Here is a 23,316-nt window from a genome sequence, read left to right as displayed (position 1 = left end):
CCCAATGTCTGGACTCAACTCTCATGGTCCCTACAAGTCAGCCAAGCCGACTCCATGCACCAGTCTCTTTCCTGTGACTTTCCTCATTACACTGTTTCCACCATACTCCCTCCTTCGTCCCTGCCTGGAACACCCTGATTCTTCCCTCACACTTTCAGATTCAGCTCAAGTTCCCTCTCTTCACAGAATCTTTTCCCAGACCACTGTGATCTCTTTCTTCTGGAAATGTCTATCACAGAGGAAATAAAACTGAGACCATGTAGCTTCATACATAAATTCTCCAATAGTTGCCACTCTGTTGAGAGCAAAGGCTTTCATCTTATCTATTTCTCCTTCGTCCCCAGCAGGCCTCGCACAATGCTGGGTACAGAGCACTACAAGGACTTGTAAGAGCTGACTCATTTAGAAAAACGATGCTGCCGGCCTGTCTTTCTCAGCCATGGCTCCTCGGTCTTGGCAGTTTGCAGGGTCCATCCAGGCTGTGTTATTGTTGGATGTTAGTAGCCAGGCAGGAAGCCTGGTGAGAACAGAGGGCCTTTCCAGAAGTGGAGGGTGTACTAGTTCCTGGGAGGGTTTGCATTTTTTAAAAACGTTAAAAACAGCCTGGCTTAAACCGGGAAAAATTGAAATTAAAAAAGGAAAAAAAAATAATAGTAAAGCTTAAACAAACATCCGAAGGAAAGACCTGTCCCAAATTTGAAAACAGTGGGACAACTCAAATCTGAAGTAATACAGGAGCTTACCGTCTCCATCGAACACCGGCTGGGTCTCCATCGTGGGTGTCGGCTTAGACCCGTCATCTGAATTGAGGGTTAAAAAGAATCGAAAGGAGACTACCATTATTGAGGTAAATACTATCTACTCTCCAGCACTGTTGAATGGTTGGGGTTTGCACATGGCCCGGCCAAGTCCCAAGGAACAGATCAAAGAAAAAGAAAAGAAAGAAGAAAAGAGCAAGAAAGAAAAGAGCATCACAGAAGAGACACCAACAGTAAGACAAATCCAGGTGCATGCTCGCCATTCCAGGGAAGGAACCCAAGTTATCATGGCTCTGGAGGACCCCGTCTCATGACTCTGTGGCAGCATGACTCTGTCAGCCCTTGCTCTTTCCCCAGGAAAGCTGGCAGTGCTGTCTTCCCAGGAGCCCTTAGCTCTGGCCAGGCACGTTGGGAGATGCTAGCACGCTTATGGCATCAAGTGCTGATGTCCCCAGCTCCTTCCTGCCCTCTTGTGCAAGGCACCAACCCAGTGCCTTCCTAGTGGCCCTCACTGAAGAGTCTGAAGAAAACCAAAGACCATGGCGCCATTCCCTCCCAAACCCCTAGCTATTTTTCTGTCCTCATCTAAAAACGAAGTGAGGGTAAGAAGGACCATTCTCTCTCCAGCATGCTGAACTGAAAAGAATTGGGAATCCTTAGAACACTTTTAACTGTGAAATCAATTCCCAAGGAGAGATGGAGGCAGACAAAATGAGAGGGAACATAAGTAATTGCACTCTGGATTTCCTTTGAAATTTCTAACACAGATGCTAGGAGCAGAGAGTTCTCAGTGACAAAGTCCTAATACTTATGGTCATAGTAGTGTTGGCAGCTCTCTCTGCAGACCAAGAACCTCTACAGGTCAGAGTAAGTGCAGACTTTATCTCCCTTTCAGGACTTTGAATTATGTTCATCAAGATGCCCAAACCTTAATTTTGAACACTGTTTCTCAACTTTTGTTTTATTATTGTCTAAGGAGCATTTTTAGGCATTTTTCTCCTTAACTAGTTTCCTAATGAAATTTTAATTACAAAGATACACTGTATCTCTGTATACACTGTACATATCTCTGTATACACAGTACATATTTATGTACTGTATGTATGTCTGTACTTTATATGTAAAAATAGAAAGGGTTCTTTTGTGCCCCCCCAAAACAATTTTCACCTCTTTGTTGAAAGCTGGGAACAGGTGTCTTTACTTACATTGAGAATGCACAGATCCACGATTTTTCTATTTTCTCCCTCAGCAAGAGGAAGGAAGGTGAGCACTGTGGTCTCAGACACTGTGGTTACACAATCCCTTCTTCCCAAGACCCCCAGCGATCTTTGGGGACTAAACACTATATTCTCCAAGCATTAACTATTAATGGAGAATACAAGTTCTCATATCATCTGCAACGCAGGTCAGATCATCAGTAATAACAACCTCCAGCATTTGGAGCTCCCAGAACTCTTGGCAGACTTCCCTGCATCTTATCAGGGGAAGGAGAAAGAACACAGAGAGCAGATCCCTTTTTTCACACCAATACCCTACCTCTGGGATCTTAAGACTCAATAGCTATGGAGATCCTGACCCTTGCTGGAGGCTGAGGCCAGCAACCTGAGAGTTGTGTGACACCTGACCCTGCTATTATTGCCATGTGCCGATGTAAGACCCAACTCCCACAGGGGCCAGGGAGATCCTGAACAAGCCGACAATCATCCCCGGACATGAGATGCCTCAGGAGGAGAGGAATAATGAAACTGAATATCTTATTTGCCTCAAACTGGAGTCCTGAACAGTCATCTTTTGACACCAAACTGCCCATTTGATCTGGAAGTCATTGAGGGAGAATAAACACAGTGAAAAAACACACAATGTCATTTTTTAAAATAGCATCACTTCCCCGACTCTATTAACACCCTTTCCGTTGAATTCAATGAACCACTGAATGAAGTCTTTTGACAGCTGCAATGCACATTTGGTTGCTCCTGCCGGATGCAGGGTTCACAGTCTAAATAGCCCAGCACAGTGTGCTCAGCCCCTCCACACAGGGTGGCTTCCTTTCAGGAGTCTTAAAGGTAACAAAGAGAAAGTGAGAAATCAAACATTCTCACAGGGACAATGGTGACAAGCCAAGTGCAAAATGGCTTATGTGATATCTTGATATTCAATTAAAATCATCCCATACTCCAAGAGCTGTATCTCTCTCTCTCGAACAGGAAGACAGAAAATACTCTGTTTATTTCTCCCATCACTGACAGGAGAGGCTGGGACGGCCCATCTGGTCCAGCAATCAGCAAAGAAGTCTGCTGCTCAAGGAGAGGAAGGAGGGTTTCCAGTCTCCCCACTCCCGGGGAAGTCGAGGACCTCCACGATCGCCCAGATGCAGGTTCAGAAGCCCACAGAGCGTGAAGCCACGTGTAGGGAGTGAATCTTCCTGCAGGGTAGGGTCACCGAGGGTGAAGACACACAGCTGCACTGCCACCACGGAGGCCCTAGCGGGAGATCTTTATGAAGTGAGAAAAGACAAGGCGCCCTGCTGCCAGGAGAGCCACCTGTGGCATCCAGCATGCCCCAAGGGTGGGGAGCCAAGCCAAAGCCAACAGGACCCTCTGACCATCATCTCCGGGCACCTGGGCACCTGGCGTCCAACCCAGCAAACAAGCGCACCCTTCTCCCAAACACAGGTCCAAGGCCTGGGTCCAAGGTCCACATCAAGCCTGCTTCCTGGCAAGCCCTGGGGCGACACCGGGCCCCACGCTGGGCCCTGGGGAGAGAGAAAAGCTTCTACGTGTACCCCTGGCCTCCCAGTTTCCAGTGGGGTCACTGTGCAGACCCCGGCTTTACATCCACTAAGTTGGATAACCTGAACCCCTCGCTTTTCTTCTCTGGGCAGTGATATCCTCTGGACACTGTGGCTAGAAAAGACTCTACAGGCCTCTTAAAGAAGGCATTAAATCATCAAGTGTTAAATCATCTTATCCAACTGCTTACTTTTAAAATTGGATTTGCAGCATGAAAATTCGACAGTTTTTAAAATAAAAAATCAAGTAAACCTTACAACTCAATAAGAAGACAAACAGCCTGATTTCAAAATGGGTAAAATATTTCAATAGACATTTCCAAGATCGACAGACAGGTAATAAATATGCAAAAAGGTGTTCGATAACATTAACTGTTAGGAAACCACACATCAAAACCATGATGAGATACCACCATGTACCTACTAGAATGGCTAAAAATTTTTTAAAAGACACTATCAAGTAAGAAGGATATGGAGGAGCTCAAATCCTCATTCACTTTTCATGGGAATGTAAAATGGGGTAGCCACATTGGAAAAGAGTCTGACAATTTCTTTAAAAATTAAACATAAACTTACCAATCAATCTTGAAATTTTACTCCTGGGAATCTATCCAAGAAAAATAAAGACATATCCACCCAAAGACATATATACACATATTCATAGCAGCATTATTCATTAACAGCCTCAAACTGGAAATAATCCAGATGTTCTTCTACTGGTGTAGAGGTAACCGAATTGTGATACATTCATACAATGGAGTATTATTTAGCAGTTAAAAAGAAAGAATTACTGATACATATAATCATATAGATGACTTCAAAAATATTACACTACATAAAAGAAGCCACGCGTAAATACTACATATGGTACAACCCCATTATGTAAAATACCTAGTAAAGGTAAATCTATAAAGACAGAAAGCAGATACATGGTTGCCTGGAGGAGAGAGTCAATATAACTATAAATGGGTACAAGGTTTCTTTGGGAAGTGATGGAAATGTTCTCCGGTGATAGCTGTACTTCTCTACAGATGTACTAGATTCACTGAATTGTACATTTACTGTGGGTAAATTTTATGGTGTGTAATTATAGCTTAATAAAGATTTTAAATCAAAAGAGGGCCAGAGTACCAAAGCCGTCACAGATACACCATCAGGAGGCAGTAGCTAGATTATTTGAGCAACCCTTAATTTGGGGGGAGACTCTTCCATAGAGTGTAAAGAAAAATACATCTGAAATTCAGTTTACACATATGCACATGATGATTTCACATGTGTGTATGTTCACTCTTGGTGATTCTTACAGACCTGCAACAGTAAGACTTTATTTTTCTTTGATGCCATAATACTCTTCCTGCTGGAGGAGATGGAACACTGAAAAAAACCCAATTCAAAGATGATCATTTCTCTTACAGGGAGAAAAGGTAAATTTGGAAACATTAAAGAAAAATAGGGGTTTACAGGTGGCCCTAGAGGTAGAGAACCCGCCTGCCAATGCAGGAGACATAAGAGACAAGGGTTTGAACCCTGGGTGGGGAAGATCCCCTGGAGGAGGGCATGGCAACCCACTCCAGTATTCTTGCCTGGAGAATCCCATGGACATATGTAGATAGAAACATAACACTCATTATTCCAAATGATGCAGTCCTGAGATTGGGCACAGAAATACAGAAATCCTAAGGCTGACTTAGGATGTTGTGAAGAGCCGACTCATTGGAAAAGACCTTAATGCTGGGAAAGACTGAAGGCAAAAGGAGCAGGGGGCACCAGAGGAACAGAGGATTAGATGGCATCACCGACTCAGTGGACACGAATCTGAGCAAATTCCCAGAGACAGGGAAGGACAGGGGAGCCCACCGTGCTGCAGTCCATGGGGGTCGCAAAGAGTCGGACACAACTGAGAAACTGAACAACAGCCAACGAAAAATAAGTCAAACCTGAGAAAATTTCTCAAGGATGATGTCAAGATCAAGAATAATACGTGTTAGCACATTTTGTAACACTCAACTCCTAGCAGGTTGCTTTCTTCATCTATTCTTGCCACTGGCCAGGGCAGAGGAAGTCACCAGGCAGATAAAAAGAGATTGAGCTTCAGCGTAAGGAAGTGATTTGTTCAAGACCCCAGAGGCAGTGAGCAAGCGGTGCTGGCAACTGCTCAGGCCCAGAGCAGGCATCTGGCCTCCCCAAAATTCCCCAGCCCCGCAACCACGCCTCCCCTTGCAGGTGCAGCCCCAGAGACCCGCAGCCCCCGCACGGGCCCTGTAAGCCCATCCAGACAGTGGGTTTGTGTGACACCACAATTCCCTGCCCTGCGAGAAGGCCTGGCCCACGCACAGACAGCTGGAAGTCACTTCGACCCCCAATGACACTGTTCAAAGCCTCCTCTGTTTGGCTTTTTGACTCCTGATTGACATTCGCTGGCGAGTGGAGCTAAATGCTGCGCTGAGGACAATGTTGACCGGCTCTGACTATTCGCAAGGAAAGACTTTTCAGAATAACAAACAAAACAAAACAAAACCCCCAAAACATTGGTGTGCTTAAGGGACTGAATAGAGCCCAAGAGGTCCAAGGAGGCAGGGCCGGGCCTTTCAAGGGGCTGGCAAGTCCATTGAGGAGTTAATTGTTTGGGTGTACAATGAGTTTATTCTGACCACATACAAAGAGCTTTCTCTTCCAGGTCCTTCAAAAGCAAATGTGTCAAAGGGGACAGAGAAGGAATCTGTATTAATGGCATCTCTTGGGGTCTTGAGACTGAGGAGCCTTGGAGAATGAGAGAAAAAGAAACCACCACCCCCAACCCGAGATTCGGAAAGTCTCTCAATGATCCCAAATCCCCTTCGATTCTTGGGTTCTGCCCAAACCCTGGTCCATCACTGGTCACCCTCCCTCTCGGATTCATTCAGGCTGCAAGACATGGAGATAAACTTCAGCCCTGTAGAAGTGTTGGAAGGTTCTTGCTATTGAAGGGACTACATTTATTCCTGCACCATCATCCCCCTCAGCATGTGACTCAGACCCAGTGTGAAAGTCGAGAGGACTTATTCCGGGCATCACAGGAAGACAACAGTGCCTGTTTACAGAAATGTCCCTTAAGAACCTGGCCCGAATCATACCAGGGGGAGGATGGAATTGTTAACCTCAACATTTCCTGAGGTCCCACGACCAACAAGGCTCAGCAATGTACTCTGAGCTGCCCTGATTCTGACCATTAAGAACACAAGTTATCTGAGTACTTTGGGTCCTTTCCAGAGTGAGAGATCAATGCTCTACATTCTGCCTACCCACCTGCACCCTCCTTCCCAATACAAGTGAAAACAAGCTTCAAAATGTCTTCTTGCAAGCAGTTCCCCACATCGTCAAGCTCTTTCTTGAGTAAGAACAGAAACAAAGGGCTGGTGAAAAGGGTAAACCAGAGACGGAAGAGGGTGGTGAGAGGGCTGGGGTGTAGGGGATCAGTGGCACTGGCAGCAGCAGAGCTGGTTCAGAGCTGGGTGCACCCAGAGCCTGGGCTAATTTTTTTAAACTAAAAATGACTTTGCAACAGGCAACTGCACACAGAGAGGCCCCGTGTACCCTTCACCCAATTTCCTCCCATGTAGCATCTTTACAGGTAGCATAATTATATAGATAACATCATAGGAGTATAATACCAAAATCAGGAAATTGATACTGGTATAATCCAGGGGCCTTATTCACATCCCACCGGTTTTGCGTGGACTTGCTCTGGGTGTCTGGTTGGGTGGGCGGTGTGTAGCTCTATGCGATTTTATCCATGTGCAGATTCACGCAACCACCACGATCAAAATATAGAACTAGTCCATCACTACAAAGATATCCCATGTGCTACCCTTTTATAATCACACTTCCCCTTCTCCACCTCATCGTTCACCCCTGGTAACCACTAACCCTTTCTCCATCTCTATAATTTTGTCATTTTCAGAATGTTATATAAATGGAATCATGCAGTAGACGATCTCTGGAGGTTGGACTTTTTCACTCTGCCTAATGCCCTTGAAATCCACCCAGCTGTTGCCCCAAGTGTCAACAGTGTGTTCCTTTACGTTACTGAGTAGTATTCCATGGTGTGGACGCACCTCGGTTTGTTTCACCCACTGAACGACATTTGGGACGTTTTCACCCTTGGCTATTACACATAAAGCTGCTGTGACTACTTGTGTACAGGTTTTTGTGTGAACATAAGTTTTCATTTCTCTGGAATAGATAAGCAGACGTGCAATCACTAGATTATATGGTAAGCATATGTTTTGTTGTTTACTTTTTTAGGAAACTTCCAAAGTTATCTCCCAGAGTGGCTGTATCATTTTACATTCTTATCAACAATTTATGAAAGATCCAGTTCCTCTGCAGTGACATTTGGTATTGTCACTATCTTAGCTCTTCTAATAGGTGTGTAGTAATATCTTACCATGTTCTTAATTTGCAGTTTACAATTTTTGATCAAAGTATAGCTGGTTTACAATATCACGTAAGCTTTGGGTGTACAGCACAGCAATTCAGTTATGCACATATATATGCATATTCTTTCTCAGATTCTTTTCCCTTATAGGTTATTACATAATACTGAGTCTGGTCCCCTGTGCTATGCAATAGGTCCTTGTTGGTTAATTTGCACTTTTTATAGCTAATGACGTTGAACATCTTTTTGTGTGTTTATTTGCCTTCTGCATATGTGCTTAGGTGAAAAGCTTATTCAAGTATTTTGTCCATTTTTAAATTAAATTGGTTTTCAACTGTTAAGTTTTTTAGCATTCTTTATATGTTCATATGTCCTCTGTCAGATAGGTGGTTTGTAAGTATTTTCTCCAAGTCTGTAGTTTTTAATTTCCTTAACAAGATATTTTGAAAGCAAGTTTTCAATTTTGGTTAAGTCCAATTTATCAATTAAAAATTTTTTTGAATCACATGTTTGGTATTCTAAAACACTAAAGCTCAAGGTTCACCTACTTATAAGTTCTAAAAATTTTCTCCTATGTTTTCTTATACAAGTTGTAATAGCTTTAGACTTTACATTTAAGTCCAAGAGCCATTTTGAGTTAATTTTTGTATGAGGTGTGAGGTTTAGGCTGACGGTCTTGGGGAGTTGTTTTTGTTTTTTGTCTACTGGGTGCCTGATTGCTACAGCACCATTTGTTGAAAGGACTATCTTTTCTCCACTGAATTCCTTTTGCACGTTTCAAAAATCAGTTTGCCGAGCTTGTGTACGTCTATTTCTGGGTTCTCTGTTCTGTTTTGTTGATCCTTAGGTCAACAGACAGTGAAAATACTCTATATGACACTGTAGTGGTGGATATTCCACTACTCCTGTGTCTATTCCCACAGAGTATACGACGCCAAGAGTGAATCCTAATGTAAACTGTGAACTTTGGGTGTTAATGATGTGTCAACTTAGGTTCATCAGTTGTAGCAAAGGTACCCACTCTGGTGGGGGCTGTTGATGGTGGAGAAGGTGACACATGCGTGGGGACAGGGGGCATATAGAACATTTCAGGACCTTCCTCTTAATTTTGCTGTGAACCTAAAACTACTCTTAAAAAACTAAGTCAAAAATAAAAACAGAATAAAATAGACATTTAAAAATATGGAGTCACCACATTTGTTTAGATGACCAAAGGAAAGCATGAATTGAAAATTCATAAAGGGTCATGAAGGGAGTAAAATATTAAAGATATCTTGGTTTTAAAAAAATCACATACAGTGATTCCTCTCACTTTCTTTTTAAAAGTTGTTTCAGCTACTCTAGTACCATTGCCTTCTCTGGGAGATAGTAAAAGACAGGGAAGCCTGGCGTGCTGCAGACCGTGGGGTCAGGAAGAGTCGGACCCAACTTGAGGACTAACCAACAACACCACCATTGCCTTTCCACATAAATTTTAGAATAAGCAGCCCTTGAACCTCATGGTTTTCCTTCAACAGGTACAACAGGACCGGAGAGTGACAACTCCTTGGCCTTGACCACAAGAGCTACTTAGGGCTGAAGAGTGGTTCAGATGTGGCCCCAAGGCCTGTCTGTCCACCCACAGGCTGATATCCCTGCCTCCCTCCAGCTTGCTGGGCCACACTTGGAACTGAACTCATTCAGCCAAGGAACATATCCTCAGTGGCCAGGCAAGCTCGGAGCCGTCCCCTAGACTTCGGGGGCCCCACAAAGGTACCAGGCAGAAGAATCAAGAACTTGCCAGTGGACCATGCTCATCCCAGGCAGCCTCCTCCAGGGGTCTCTCCTTAGAGGCTCTAATCCTGGAAGCCACTGGCCAGGGCATTTGGAGGAGCCACCTGCCATCCCTCCCCTGCTTTCCAGTATCCCAGCATCTAGAAGTCTGTGCTCCTCTGGGAGGCTTTCCCTCCATGACGATGCCTTTGACAAGAAGAGGCTAAGACCGTCAGAGTGTGAGCTCCACGAGCTGAGGGCTCTTACATTTCACCCACCACTGGGTCCTCAGGGACTGTCACAAAGCTGGCACTGAAGTCTTAATGAATATTTGTTGAATGAAAGAATAAAACAGCCATGTATAAAACACCAGAGGTCACTAACAACACCGGGGCACTCGTTAGAATCCACGGCTAGAGGGCTTTTCCAGATCACAAACCCTGTTTCCTCTCCACTCCTTGGAAACCAGGTATCCTCCATTCGTAAACTTTCTTTTGGAGACCACAGAATAGGGGCTGAGATGGAGGGTGGGCAGTTGAGTAGATGCAGCTACTCCCTGCTGGGGGAATAATGAACTGTGGGTAGTGGGAGATGAGGGGCACACGTGAATACTCAAGCACACTCATGCACACCGCTTCTGCAACTGATCTCTTTGAAGCTGATATACTGATATGCCAGGCTTGGTCAGGGTGGCTCAGACACCAGCCAGCAGCAGCGACTGCATGCAGAGAAGAAAAGAGCTGCATCTCATGGGCCTGGAGCTACTTAGGTACAGTTTGTAGCAGGCACGCATCAGAATGAATGGTTCTCCACAGGGAAATCCAATGTGAGCCAAGGTCAACACATAGAGGTCATCAGTTGCCCATCTCCATTCAAATCCATTCAAATCCATTCAAATCCAGCCCAGGCTGGAGGGTAATCAGACTTAAGCCATCTGGTGGCAAGGCTGACAGATCACCTATGAACGTAGCCGCCCTCTCTGGGCTGAGAGAAGAGAAAAAAGAGGTGGCTGGGAAGAGGTGAAAGACACGTGAACGGGGTGACATTCTGTGTATAGGATGCTCTGAGACAGCTGACTCTGCACACCTCCACCAGGTTCGAGGCAATGCAAGGAAACCCCTTCAGGTGTACTTAACCCCCATGAGAGCGGAGGCTGGAGAGCACATGAGCCCCTTCATCTGGGAGACCTACCATCCATCATCCCTGCCCTAAGCACATCCCTCGGCCCTGAGAGGGAGTGCTGATGGCTCCACCATTTGAGTGACAAGGTGTCCAAGCTGGCATCAACTTGTAGACCAAACACCACGAGAGATCCTCAAAACCGAGACCCAGAGACGGACTCTGGAAAAATAACTGTGATCCATTCTTCACTTGGAACACATGCTATGAAGCAGTCAGTGGAGGGGCGGGAGGTGGGGGGCGCAATAAAAGAAGTCTCTATGAGTTGTATTTTGGAAGTTCCGCTTCTCTCCAAGACTGGCTTGACAAATACAGGAGCACGTGCAGAAAAGAGAGCAGTTTTCTAAATGTTTTTATTCTTCTTTCACTTTCCTTACACTGTTCACTCCCAGAGCTCTTAGAAGTAAGAAAAGAGTAAACTGCAGAAAACTCCCTATGATCCTAAATTTTCATTGGCCACGTATCCTAGGCGCTCCAGAGAAAAAGTTCCCAGAAACTGCCAGAAATCATTGTCCAAGTCCTCTCCCACTAGTCTCCCATTCTTCACCTGCCCCACCAACACCCCACTGGAAGCTGAGAACATCCTTACTGCACCTTATAAGCAATGAAGCCTAGGACCAGTCCTTGACTCTGTTAGGTTATCCTGGAAACTCCCTCAAATTGCCCACATTTGTTAGCATCTAGACCCCTGAAAGAGGCACCTCAGGAACATCCACAAGCCCTGGTGGGCCAGGAGAAGCTGCTCAGGGTAAAGTCACTGTTTCTAAATCACATTTTGCTTCCCAGTCACTTTTCTACTTCAATGGAAACCCCAAATTCCTTCCTCTCACTTTCTGTAGCTTTCAACTATTTTAGCAGCAGATGGTCAGAACTCAGGGGTTGCTGGGGGTCCTTTCCTCTCTTCTGATATTCCTCTGTCAGCATCAATAAAACACATGTGGATGCACGTGTGCCCCCACCCCCCAAAATGCACACATACCCCTTCCATTTCTCTCGGAGGGTGAGGACCATCAGAGAAGGGACGGCTGCAGGATGGGAGTGTCCCAGATCAATGGATATTTGAAACTCAAACACATGGCCCAGGACCTACCCCGCATGTGTTAATTACCACACATGTGCCCATAAAGGAGTCCGGGGAAACACAAGGGGCCCAAAGAACAGAGCACAGTGAAGACATTCCAGGGGATTAAGTAAACAGTCTGAAGTTCTGACCCTCCTCCTCTCCTGCAGCACGTGCATCTGGGTAAGATAACCGGGCCTCCCTCCCTCCTTCCCCCGACTTCTCCCCTCGGGCCCCACACCTGTGGACCCAGGAGCAGGAGCGACCCAGACCTGCTTGCTGGCCAGACGCCTGTGACCTGCTACCGCCTGGCCTCTCTCCCTCTCTCCTGTCTCCTGCTATCTCCCCGGGCCTCCTCCCACTCTGCCTTTCTCCTCCTTGCCTTCAGAGGACTGATTCCTGGCCGGCAACCAGACCCTCCGTCACACAATACGCCTTTTCATTCCTCCCAGGCGGAGAGAACCGATCCCTCCAAGTCCGGTCCATGGAGCATGTTCAAAAAGGCAGAAGGGTAGGGAAAGAAAGAGCTGGGTGTGCTCCTCCCCTGCTCCCACCCCCCCAGCCCCCACACGCACACACACCCAGACCCCCAGCCTCGCCTTCTTTCTGGACATCCTCTGGGCCGAGCGTCCCTCTGGGCAGGTCTCTGGAGCTGCGGCTCTCGGGAGATGCCTTCTGGGAGACCCCCCATGTGGGCACGAGCTCAGACAAGGGCCCTTTGTGTCTTCCCACCTGCTGCCCTCCGGAGCACATTCCATTCTCAAGTGGCAGCTGAAGAGGCACCTCGGTGGGGCCGACACAGGATATTACCAATGCCCTCTCGCACCCTGTCCCCATTCAAACCCCAGCTTCCTGGACAGGTGTGGCTTCAGGTGGGCCTTCCTACAGGTGGCTTCTCACTGCCCTGCCCGCGGCAGACAAAGAGAAGAGATTCAACACCTCTGCTGTTGTTCGGTTGTGTTCGACTCTTTGTGACCCCACAGACTGCAGCACCTCTGGGAACCCTCCAAAGTAGAAGGAAAGAGAGGCCACTGGGCAGAAGTCAAGTCTCCAGGGGGCAAGTGAGCCCTAGCATCTTTCCCTCCCCGCTGCCAGGCCTTTGCACCAAAGAGGAAGCCCCTACACCACCATCTGGGACAGAGGAACCCGCTGGGATAAGAGAGTGAAGAGGTAGGAACTTGAGGCTTCACACTCTATCCACCCCCCTCCCTGGAGGAATCAGATTCCCCTGCCTTCTCCCACCTGGATCAGCAAGAGCCTGCTGTGAGCACGGTCTGATTCCTATTATCATTCACAACATACAAGACAACCTGGGAAGTTATTTCCTTGTGCAGTTTAAAAGCCAGATCCTCTGGTTGGCCTTTCTTGGGGCAGGTGCTTCATCCAGCATCATGCACTCTGTTCCCTTTGGTGGGGAAAGTCTGGGTGGTCTGTTCTGCATGGCTGCTCTTTCTTTTTCCTACCACCAGGACCTCATGCTCAGGATTAAAGCTTATGCTCCTGAAGACTTCAGTGGCAACAAGCAAAACTGAAGGCAGTTCCCTTTTCCAACCCCAATCAATTACAAGCAGACATGCCACTCACAGTGTTGATGATTTCAGATCTTTGCAGGAAGAAATGTTTATCCCCTCTTCTGCCTTCCCCCCAGGAGGGAACCACCAACATTCAAGGCTGTCTCCCTGGGGCTGCGAAGTACTTTCTTTTTGCCCACTTACTCATTCCAGTTTGCTGGTAGGGGAGCAGCCCATTGGGTCCTTCGGTCCATGGTTTCTAGAAGGAGGTGGTATCACCAAGCTCTACTCCCTATCTTCTTGGAGCACCTGCATGCAGGGAGAGCAGGTTCTCCAGACTCTCAGTTCCTCCATTCAAGCAGAGGGACTCTGCCTCCTCTTTGGGTCCCCATGGAATTAGCTGGGGCAAGGGCCAGGGCCTCACCCTGGCCTCTCTGTGACTGCAGTGTAGGATAAGCCTGCTTGCCCTACTCTGATCCTTGCAGGCCCAACTCTCCATATAGCTCTTATGAGCATGAAGCTCCCAAGGCTCAGAGTCAAGTAGGAGGGCTCAAACTCAGCTGAGATCTCCCACCTGGGTTTTACCTGAGACCCCAAAATGAGGCTTCTGGAGTGCTTGCATGGGCAATAAGATTGAAACCTGTTTTCCATGCAACCACCAGCTGTCTGTGTGTATGCTGTTCTGGAGGTAAGAAGTGGCGAATCTTAGCGTCTTCCATACTGGAAAGTATGGTCAGCACATCCCAGAGGCCCATTCCTCATGTCGGTTGGTCCACTAACCAGCACTTAGATAAATGCCCTCATCAAGGCCAACTGCACAATTTGTAGGGCCCAGTGCAGAGTGAAAAAGCCTTTTCTTCAAAACACAGGAGAAAGGGTGCCATGAAAGACACTAAAGTATTAAGTCTGATCCTCTCCTCCATGGTCTCTCTCTTGATTTGTCATGGTGTTTTTCAACTCGCTATTTATCATTGTTCTAGGTAAAGAAAGGCTTCCCTAGTGGCTCAGACAGTAAAGAATCTGCCTGCAATGCAGGAGACCCAGGTTCGATCCCTGGGTTGGGAAGATCCCTTGGAGAAGGAAATGGTAACCCACTCCAGTATTCTTGCCTGGGAAATCCCATGGACAGAGGAGTCTGGCAGGCTACATTCCATGGGGTGGCAAAAATCAGACAACGACTGAGTAACAAATACTTTCTTACTTTCTAGGCAAAGAAAAATGAAAATTCTAAGCAGGTTATGGAAGACCAGTAGCCCTCATCACAAAAGCCATCTGTCAATGAAGCCACAGTGAATGCACACAGTACCCGTGTCTCTACTGCCCACATGCACGCTTAGTTGTCCCATTGCACTGCACTGACAAAACCCAAGTTCAAGGCCAAAATAAGAATTTCGGGACCACAGCTGCCCAGGTCACATGCCCATGGAGCATACTAGTCTTAGTGAAGAGACTCTAGATGTGCCAGAACAATTGTCAAGGAGACTCAAAGAGGGAAAAAAATGCTCAGATGGGTTTCCAAAATAGAAGAGTCTGGGTAGACTTGGGCATGCCCACCTTCGCTGTGCTTTTCTGTTTAACTCTGGCTACACACCGGTAGTTGATTGACTGAACTTCCCAGGAACCAAGGGTCTCAGGGTCCTCCCCTGCAATGTGCACTGCTCATCTCGCTCAGAAATTCTGGGAGGTGATGAGCCTTACTTACCTCCAGGGCTTCTGGGAGGGAACAGAATAAGAATGCAGATTCTCTGCAGGGCACTTTTAGCTTTCACGCCAGGCTCCTTCCATCTTGTCCAAGAACGCCTGCTTGGACGGGCTTTAGAAGCAAACATTTAGATAAAGCGTGAAACTCCACTCACCTTTCCTTCCTGAGTTACCCTGGCTCGCAGGCTTATCGGTGACCGAACCTTGGGTGAGAGGGGAAACAAAAACACAGACGTTCAGAATGCATCGCGGTTGGTTTCTTTCAAAGAGTTGGTAAAGCCTGCTGTTAGGAGCATATGGTTATGTATATAGATACTGTATACACAACTAGGAACATTATATACAAAGTGAGTACATACATACATGTGAGTGGGGTTTGTTTAACATCAATGTCACTGGTATCACAGCACTGTTGAGATGAACCATGATTTCCAGGCTCCCTGGCAATAGTTTTGAGCAGATTTTTACAAAATTCCACATCCACATAACTCCTTTGTTGAACATTCCACTCACTGCCCCCTCGCCTCCACTTCCCACCAGTTCCACGTTCTGAGCCACATTCAGTCAGTAGGGCCGACGGCAAAGAAAACCCCTCTCACTGCAAATGCAGTGACTGACATCCCTTGCTGGTGAGGGCAGGAAATCGGCGATTTTCCATCTGCATTAAGTAGAAAATTGTTGGCCCAATTGTACTGAATGGGCCAAAATAGTCTGAGGCATGGAAACAATTTTCTAGATGCAGCCCAATCCTCAAGGAGGGTGGGTAGCGGGTGGGTTTGCCAAATGCGGTGCCCTGCATGTACTCGGGTGCCCTGAACCCCCATCTGACAGTCCTGAGCCTGCTGCACCTGCCTTCCCCGGGATGCCCTGCCCCACACATGCAGGGCACAGCCAGCTCAAGCATGGAAGGGCATCGGGGGAGGTCCCCACGACAAAAGAGAAGAAATCCATCCCTGTTCATATCCGATCCCTTCTCCATATACGAGCTTTGTGCGAATTCAATTATATTACCCTGCATGACTTGTTTCTAGCACATTTGTTTGCTTTAAATGAAACTTTCCAGGTCATTTGCAAGAATGTTTCATTCCTCCCCCTCCCCACACCAACCCCAATTAAGGTTTCCAGTTTCCATGTAAACCACAAATAAAGTAAACTTTCCTTTTTGGCCTGCAAATTTTGGTTTCCTAATGTAGATACTTACTGCCCTTTCCACTCACTCTTCCCCTTATATAGCAGGGCTGGTCGAAAAAAATGAATAAATTTAGGGGAAAAAGAAAAATGTTAGGACAGGACTGCTGGAGTTTGGAATTTCCCATAGGCGTTAGAATAATGTTTTATACTTTGCTTGCACTTAAAAATTAAAAATACGTAAATACATAAAATCTCATATACACAGATTACAGAGAAATAGGAAGCAGCTGGTGGGTGGGACAGACTTTTTTTTAACATGGGCTGAGCTGCATAGTGAATTAAGGGAGTGACTTGAATTTCCTTACCATCAGAATGGAAGTGTAGGGCTTCTATAAATCCATAATACACAATCCCACAAAACTGACCTAAGAACAAAGTTTCTCTATGCCCATAGAGTTGGAAATAGAAAAGACTTGATTTTTCCTATGGACTTACTAGGAGGGTCGCTATGAAAGAGTGGTTCCCTAATTTGTCTCAGCATCAGAACCACCTGAGAAGCTTCATAAGCATGTAGACTCCCAGTCTCACTCTAGACCTACTGGATCCAAATATTGAAGGAGAAGCCTCAACATTTGGGTTCTTTTTGAATTCCCCAGGCACCGCTGATGACAGCCGGATTTCAGGGCCACTGGCACAAGTGTTTTCCATCACTGTATGTTACACCGGTGTCAAGCATATGGCAACATAGACCACCACTTCCCTCTCCTGCACCCGTGAAAGGCATCACTAATTGCTCGCCATAGCCTTTGATGCTGAACTCCTGTGCAGTCTTGAAATCCATCTCGATAAAGTGTGCCTAGGGTCTCTAGCAACCTAGAGCACCCAAGCTATAAACTTATAGACCATGCTCTCTCGAGGTTACAGCTGATACTTGGGAAAAGAGCAATGAACCAGAAACCTAAACTCAAAATAAAGAAATACATACCCAGAGACATATACTGACCCTATCACCCAACTCCCAACAGAGCAAGCGCGCTCAGGTGGACTCCTCCCTGACCAGGAAGAGGACTCATAACCACCACCAGTCTTTCAAAGGTCCACCCACAGAAGCAGGAGACTGGCCAAGGCGTCTCTCTCCAACCCTTTTCTTTCTTCCCGCCCTTCCCTACGGTACCTGAACATACAGGAGTTTTATTCTGCACAGAAGAGCCACTGATGGGCTTCCCGTCTGGGGTGACACACCAGCAGTATCCGGTGTAAGTATGGCACTGCACCTGTTCGGGAAGTGGGAAGTAGAAAAGAACCATAAGTTTTGGGTCACAGTATCAACAGTGGCCTCCCATCCATTTCAAACCCTCCCCGGCAAGGCAGAGCGCTCCTTCCACCTCTCACTCCAGCAGCCCTCCCCCAGCGTGTCCCTTGAAGATGGGCCAGAAAACACGGTTTTCTGCGTGACTCTCAGGCGCAACCACAGCCACTTATCTTGGGCTTCGCGCTGTTTCCTTATGACATTTAACACTTAATCTCTTACACCACACTCAGAAATGTCCACTGCATGTCCCATCTCTTTGTAAGAAGTTCGGATTGGTGAACTAACTTGGCAAGTACAAGTTGGAATATCATCGCTGTAGGTTGATACAACCCTTAAGAAGCAGAGACAAGTGAAAGGCTTTTCTTCTTTGTCTAGCTTTCCCCAGCATCTGCTCCTACAGTCCGTTTGCCTATTGATCACGTGACTTTCCCGAGAGAAGGCCACACGTGATGGGGCTAAGACCACTTGGGCCTGCAGGTGCTAGTTCTAGATGCCCTGCTGCACCACGGCTTGATCTTCTTCAAGCCTCCATGGTCAGGTCCACGCTGCCTGGGAACAGTACATAAAAACGAGGCTTTGGGCTTCGTTCGGGGTCACTCTTCTTTCTCTTTCAATAGTTGTCACTCTGCTCACCTCCTCCACCTCACCCCACTATCCCTTTTCCACCCACTTTCTACACAAATCTGGGCATCAATCCCCTGCTTAAAATACCTCAAAGATTTGCCATCGGACTCAGGATGGAGATGATGCTGATTTGCACAAGCTTAGGGATCCCCATGATCTGGCCCCTGCTCTCCCCACATCCCCGTTTTACCCCCAGGTCTCCACATATCCTCCATTCCAGCCACAAGCAACTTGTTGAGGCTCAGAAACACACCCTAGTGTCTTATGATTCTAAGCCTCTGTTTGCTTCAACCAGTCAGTCTTTCTGGAATACCATTCCCCAACCCATCCCAGCCTACTCCCAAACCTTTGTCTTCCCACCTCATTCAGGATACACCTTCTCCTTAAAGTGGTCCCAGGCTCCCTATGTCCTCCGCCTCCTTCCTCTGACCCTCCACACAGCCTGGTTCCCCTAATCCCCCCTATTACAACGAGCCTGATGATGTGTCTAGTCTATCTCCCCCATTAGACTGTGACCTCCCAAAGGCAAGAGACTGAAACTTGGCTGTTTCTATATTCCAAGCATCTAGCACAATGCCTGAGATTTATTGTAGGCATTTGATGAGTTGAATAAATGCATGCATTATCATATTTCCTGAATTCTTGGTCTCTATCCATCCTAAAAATGTAACATCAATTTAAACAGCCCTGCCACATTAAATGTAGACCTCAATTACAAGATGTGTGCCATTAAAGTGTGGGGAAAAGGTGCCTCTTGGGATCAAGGACATATCAGAATTGAGCATACAAACTGAGAGGTGAGGGATACAGGGTACAGAAGGAAAGGACAGGTCAGACAGCCTCTGTAAAATCCGTAAGTTATCAGCAAGACAGAAAAGCTACAGAAAAGACTTCTGCTCTTGTGACGGCACCAAACACCACAGTTTCCCCCAAAACTAGTTGCTTCATTACACACTTGCACTCAGAAATTGGGATTTAAGAACAAGACGCAGGGCATCTCACTACTACCAGTATGATGACTGTATAATTAAGGCATTTACCTGAACCACGCATGCAGGGAAACTGTGTTCAATGCCTTCACCAAAGGACCACGTTTCACTCCCGCTTCATCTCGTGAAGACAAGCCCTGAATCCCAAGATCACGCTTGCTACCCCAGATGCTCACTCAAGATTAGTGTCCTCTGGCAGGTTAGTGCTACCTTCCGAGGAGGCCTAAGGGTGGAATGGAAAGCAACCCAGATACACCTGGATTTGAATCCTGGACCCAGCCAGTTACGGATTTGGCAGTTATGTTGCTTAGCTCTTTGAGCCCCATCTATAAAGCGGGGATCCTAGCACCGAACCTCGAGGGCACTGGCCAGGAAAACAGCGAGTGTGAGACAGTGCCTGGCCTGGGCCGATGGCTGGATACGGCTGGGGCAAGATTGCTCTCGGCTGTGTCAGAGAGTCTGGCCAGCCAGCCTCCAACATGGGCCCAGACACCCCCAGGAAGCCCGGGAGACTCTGGTGGGGAGTACTCCCGGAAACTTAGAGTCCACCCCTTCAGACTCAGTACAGCCTGCAGGGGACAGCTCCTCGCCAAGGGCAACATTTTAATGGGGCCTGACTGTTTGCTTCTTCCTCCGTGGGGAAGTCTGTCCCTGGGGCCAGTGGCCACGCTGACTCACCCAGGGGCCCCTTGGCTCTCACGGCCAAGGCCAGCATCTCTTTCTTGAGGATGGTACCCGCCCCCCTCCAAGTCCGGCTCCTAGACGACACAGAGTGCCCCTCCTCCTGGGCCTGCAGAGTCCCAGCTGAGGCTGCTGGGGACAGAAGCACATGCCTGAAGAAGAGACAGAGTCCAAACCTTTGTTCCAGGGGATATAATCTGACCTTGGGGCTCCGAGGGTCCCCAGGGCCACATGCTACCTGCGAGTACCCGCTGTGCTCCTTTGGACATACAGATGCTGGCTCCCAGCCCCCACGCCAGGCCCATAGGCCCAAACACAGCCCCGCTTTCTCCCCAGGGCCCTCAGCATTTTCCTCAGACCAGGCTCCAAGGAATAGACTCCAGACGACAAAGTCCACAGGCTGAAGGCTGCTTCTAAGTCCTTCAGAGTTTTACAACTGAGCTTGAATGAGGAATTGTTGCCATGTTCCTCTGAGGCTTGGAATCCACAGTTATGGGCACACCTGCCCCAGGTGTGCTGCAGAGGAAAGAACAACAGTGAACAAAAGAAGACCCAGAGGACCTAGACCGCTGCAGGAAGCACCCGGCAAGGTCACTTTCCTTTGCTAAAGGATCTCCAAGTGAATGGACCCACAGTTCTCCACCTACAGGCTGTCTGCAAATTGTCTTGGGAAGTTTCCAAGATGTCTTCTTGAAGAAAAAGAAGTCATATGAAGACAGAAAGCAGTGGTCACAGAGTCAGACTGTAGCCTGCCTGCCTTAACTAACCAGCTCCACCACTTCCAGTTAACCACTGAACTTTCCAACCCTCTGCAGTCTTGAAAAGGCCTGTAGTCAAACCAAGCCTCAGACTGTCCATGACCATTTAGAAAGAGGGAGATAATAATACCTACCTCACTCAGTTGCTGGGCGGATTACACTAGATAATGTAAATAAAGCACTTAGCTCACATGGTAAGTGCCCAGTTAAACTTAGCTATTTATTTTTATTATCATGGTGTTATTTTTTTTAGCCAACTATCTGCACTCAAAGCACAGCCAGATTCTCCAATGGAAACTAGAGAACATTCTATTCCAACCAGCCCCAAGGGAAGGGGCAATTTGAAATCAGCAAAAAGTGTGAAAAAGTTTGAGTAAAAGAAGGGGAAGTTTATTTTCATATAGAAATAGTTTCATTACTCTCAGAAGAGAGAAGTAACGTTTCTTGTAGAAAAGCAATCAGGATGTAAATTATAATGGTTTATATATACATGACCAAATGTTAAATCCTACCTAGTTTCCCTTCTTCCCTTGCAAACTTTATTGTTTTAAATTAATAAGCAATCCTCCTTGTTTAGATGGTGACTGCAACATGAAATTAAAAGATGCTTGCTTCTTGGTAGAAAAGCTATGGCACACATAGACAGTGTATTAAAAAGCAGAGACATCACTTTGCTGACAAAGGTCTATATAGTCAAAGCTATCATTTTTCCAGTAGTCATGTACAGATGTGGAGTTGGGCCATAAAGACGGCTGAGCATCGAAGAATTGATACTTTTGAACTGTGATGTTGGAGAAGACTCTTGAGAGTCCCTTGGACTGCAAGGAGATCAAACAAGTTGATCCTAAAAGAAATCAGTCCTAAATATTCATTGGAAGGACTGATGCTGAAGCTGAAGCTGCAATACTTTGGCCACCTGATTTGAAGAGCAGACTCATTGGAAAAGACCCTGATGCTGGGAAAGATTGAGGGCAAGAGGAGAAGGGGATGACAGAGGATGAGATGCTTGGATGGCATCACCGACTCAATAGACATGAGTTTGAGCAAACTCCAGGATATAGTAAAGGACAAGAAAGCCTGGCATGCTGCAGTCCATGAGGTCACAAAGAGTCAGACACAACTGAGCAACTGAACAACAACACCTTTGTTCTATCTCCCCCTGCTCAAAACACCAGCCCCCAATTCATGAACTTTCAGACTTACTGTATGTGAAGAGCATGGACCAAGAGGAACTGACAAGGTAACTGGCCATTTCTAGGGTTTGGCATCTAGTGCAGTTTTCAGATCTCAGGGTTGTTCTAACCACAAAGGTATAGATACAAACCATGGCATTTCTTCCTACCCCACTCTGGAACAACCTTGAGAAGGTTAAAATGTCAACTGATGGGTCTTCCTTAAAAGACAAAAAGTGTTTTTACATCAATCTAAGTGAGGTTACTCTCTGCTTAGACTGCAGTGTGTTCTTAGGTAGGAAATTTCATCTCTGACTCATATACTTAAATATTTTTGGCAAGAAGCCCTTTGCAAAAACAGCCCAGTGGTTTACTTCGGGTCAACCTCTCTGTCCAAATGAAGACAAATCTGAAATTATTTTAAGCTTGTTAGTCTTCAACATTAGCCCAACTTGTGGACACCTGGGAAAATGTGGGAGGCCAGCACTGCCAGTGAGTGCAGTTGACTAACTGATGAGCAGAGAACAGAGCAAACACCAGCTAACAGAGCAAAACAAACCAACGGGGGCATCAAAAGGGAGGAAACCATGAGAAAAGCAAAGCAGATGATGAGCCATATGTAGAGCCAAGGAGCACTCACATGTCACACCCCAAATGGAAAGCACCACTTTCTGTCTTTACAATGATTTTCCAAACACCGCCATGACTGAGGCAGTATCTCATTTGGGCCTCAAGGTCACCCAGTGTGCAAATCCTTCATAGGAGAGGTGCATGGAGCAGAGGTTATTTGTTCAAATATCACAGCTAGTTCATAACAGCACAGGAATTCAGATCCCAAACTCCAAGCTCTCACAAAATTTCAGAATTGACAGAGCTGGAGAAAAATCTAAAGAGATCACTAGTCTCACCCAAACGCTTTACAAATGGGGAAACCAAGACCCAGAGACAAGAGAGAGAGCATGATGGCCAGTACCTAGTCCTGGCAGACGGGAGTCCCCCAGACCTGGAAGGGAGACCAAGAAAGGCCTGGGTCCCAGGGCTGGTATATAAGGGAACTGCCCAGGTATCTTTATTCTTTGTAATTCTCTGGAAAATGGAACTCTTTTGAGGGAGAAGGGGAGGAAGTGGGATAAATACTCAAATCAAGAGCCTTTTGCTCCAGTTTGAGTGGAAGGCCATTTCTGGAGTAGTTCGGATGACAACACGGGGGCCTCTGCTGTGCCCCCTGGCCAGCCTGCTTTCCTCTAGCTGTTCTTGGGGGGCTCCTTGCACAGGGTCGCACCTCACATCTCAAAGTAGCTTATTTGTTGTTGGACTTTTGCTGTTTTTCCTACCAGCTTCCCTAGGAGAACAGTCTCCCCAAGTGTGGCTTCTGTCTTCCCTTCTCCTGGAATGTGAAGCTGCTGCTCCTCCATCTTTCTATCTGTCACTTTGCTATAGCGATGGATACCAGTTGATGCCCTTTGGAGTGTGACCAGGAATT

General features: G+C 46.8%; 1 protein-coding gene across 6 annotated transcripts in view; it reads right to left on the bottom strand.

Moving 5' to 3' along the window:
• The window catches only part of SMOC1 (SPARC related modular calcium binding 1), a 146,343-nt gene that overhangs the window by 38,343 nt on the left and 84,684 nt on the right, over positions 1-23,316 (bottom strand). For 4 of the 6 annotated variants that reach the window (XM_061429267.1, XM_061429271.1, XM_061429268.1 and 1 more), the window contains exons 4-6: positions 17,472-17,571; positions 15,322-15,369; positions 744-833 (exon numbers count right to left, since the gene is read on the bottom strand). In XM_061429267.1, the coding sequence (XP_061285251.1) occupies positions 744-833; positions 15,322-15,369; positions 17,472-17,571 (238 nt within the window). The remainder of the gene's footprint in view (positions 1-743; positions 834-15,321; positions 15,370-17,471; positions 17,572-23,316) is intronic. The other 2 variants (XM_061429269.1, XM_061429270.1) reach the window with 1 other exon arrangement.

Source organism: Bos javanicus, chromosome 10, assembly GCF_032452875.1.
Source record: "Bos javanicus breed banteng chromosome 10, ARS-OSU_banteng_1.0, whole genome shotgun sequence".
In the NCBI taxonomy this organism is placed as follows: domain Eukaryota; kingdom Metazoa; phylum Chordata; class Mammalia; order Artiodactyla; family Bovidae; genus Bos; species Bos javanicus.
This window is presented reverse-complemented; position numbering and strand designations above follow the sequence as displayed.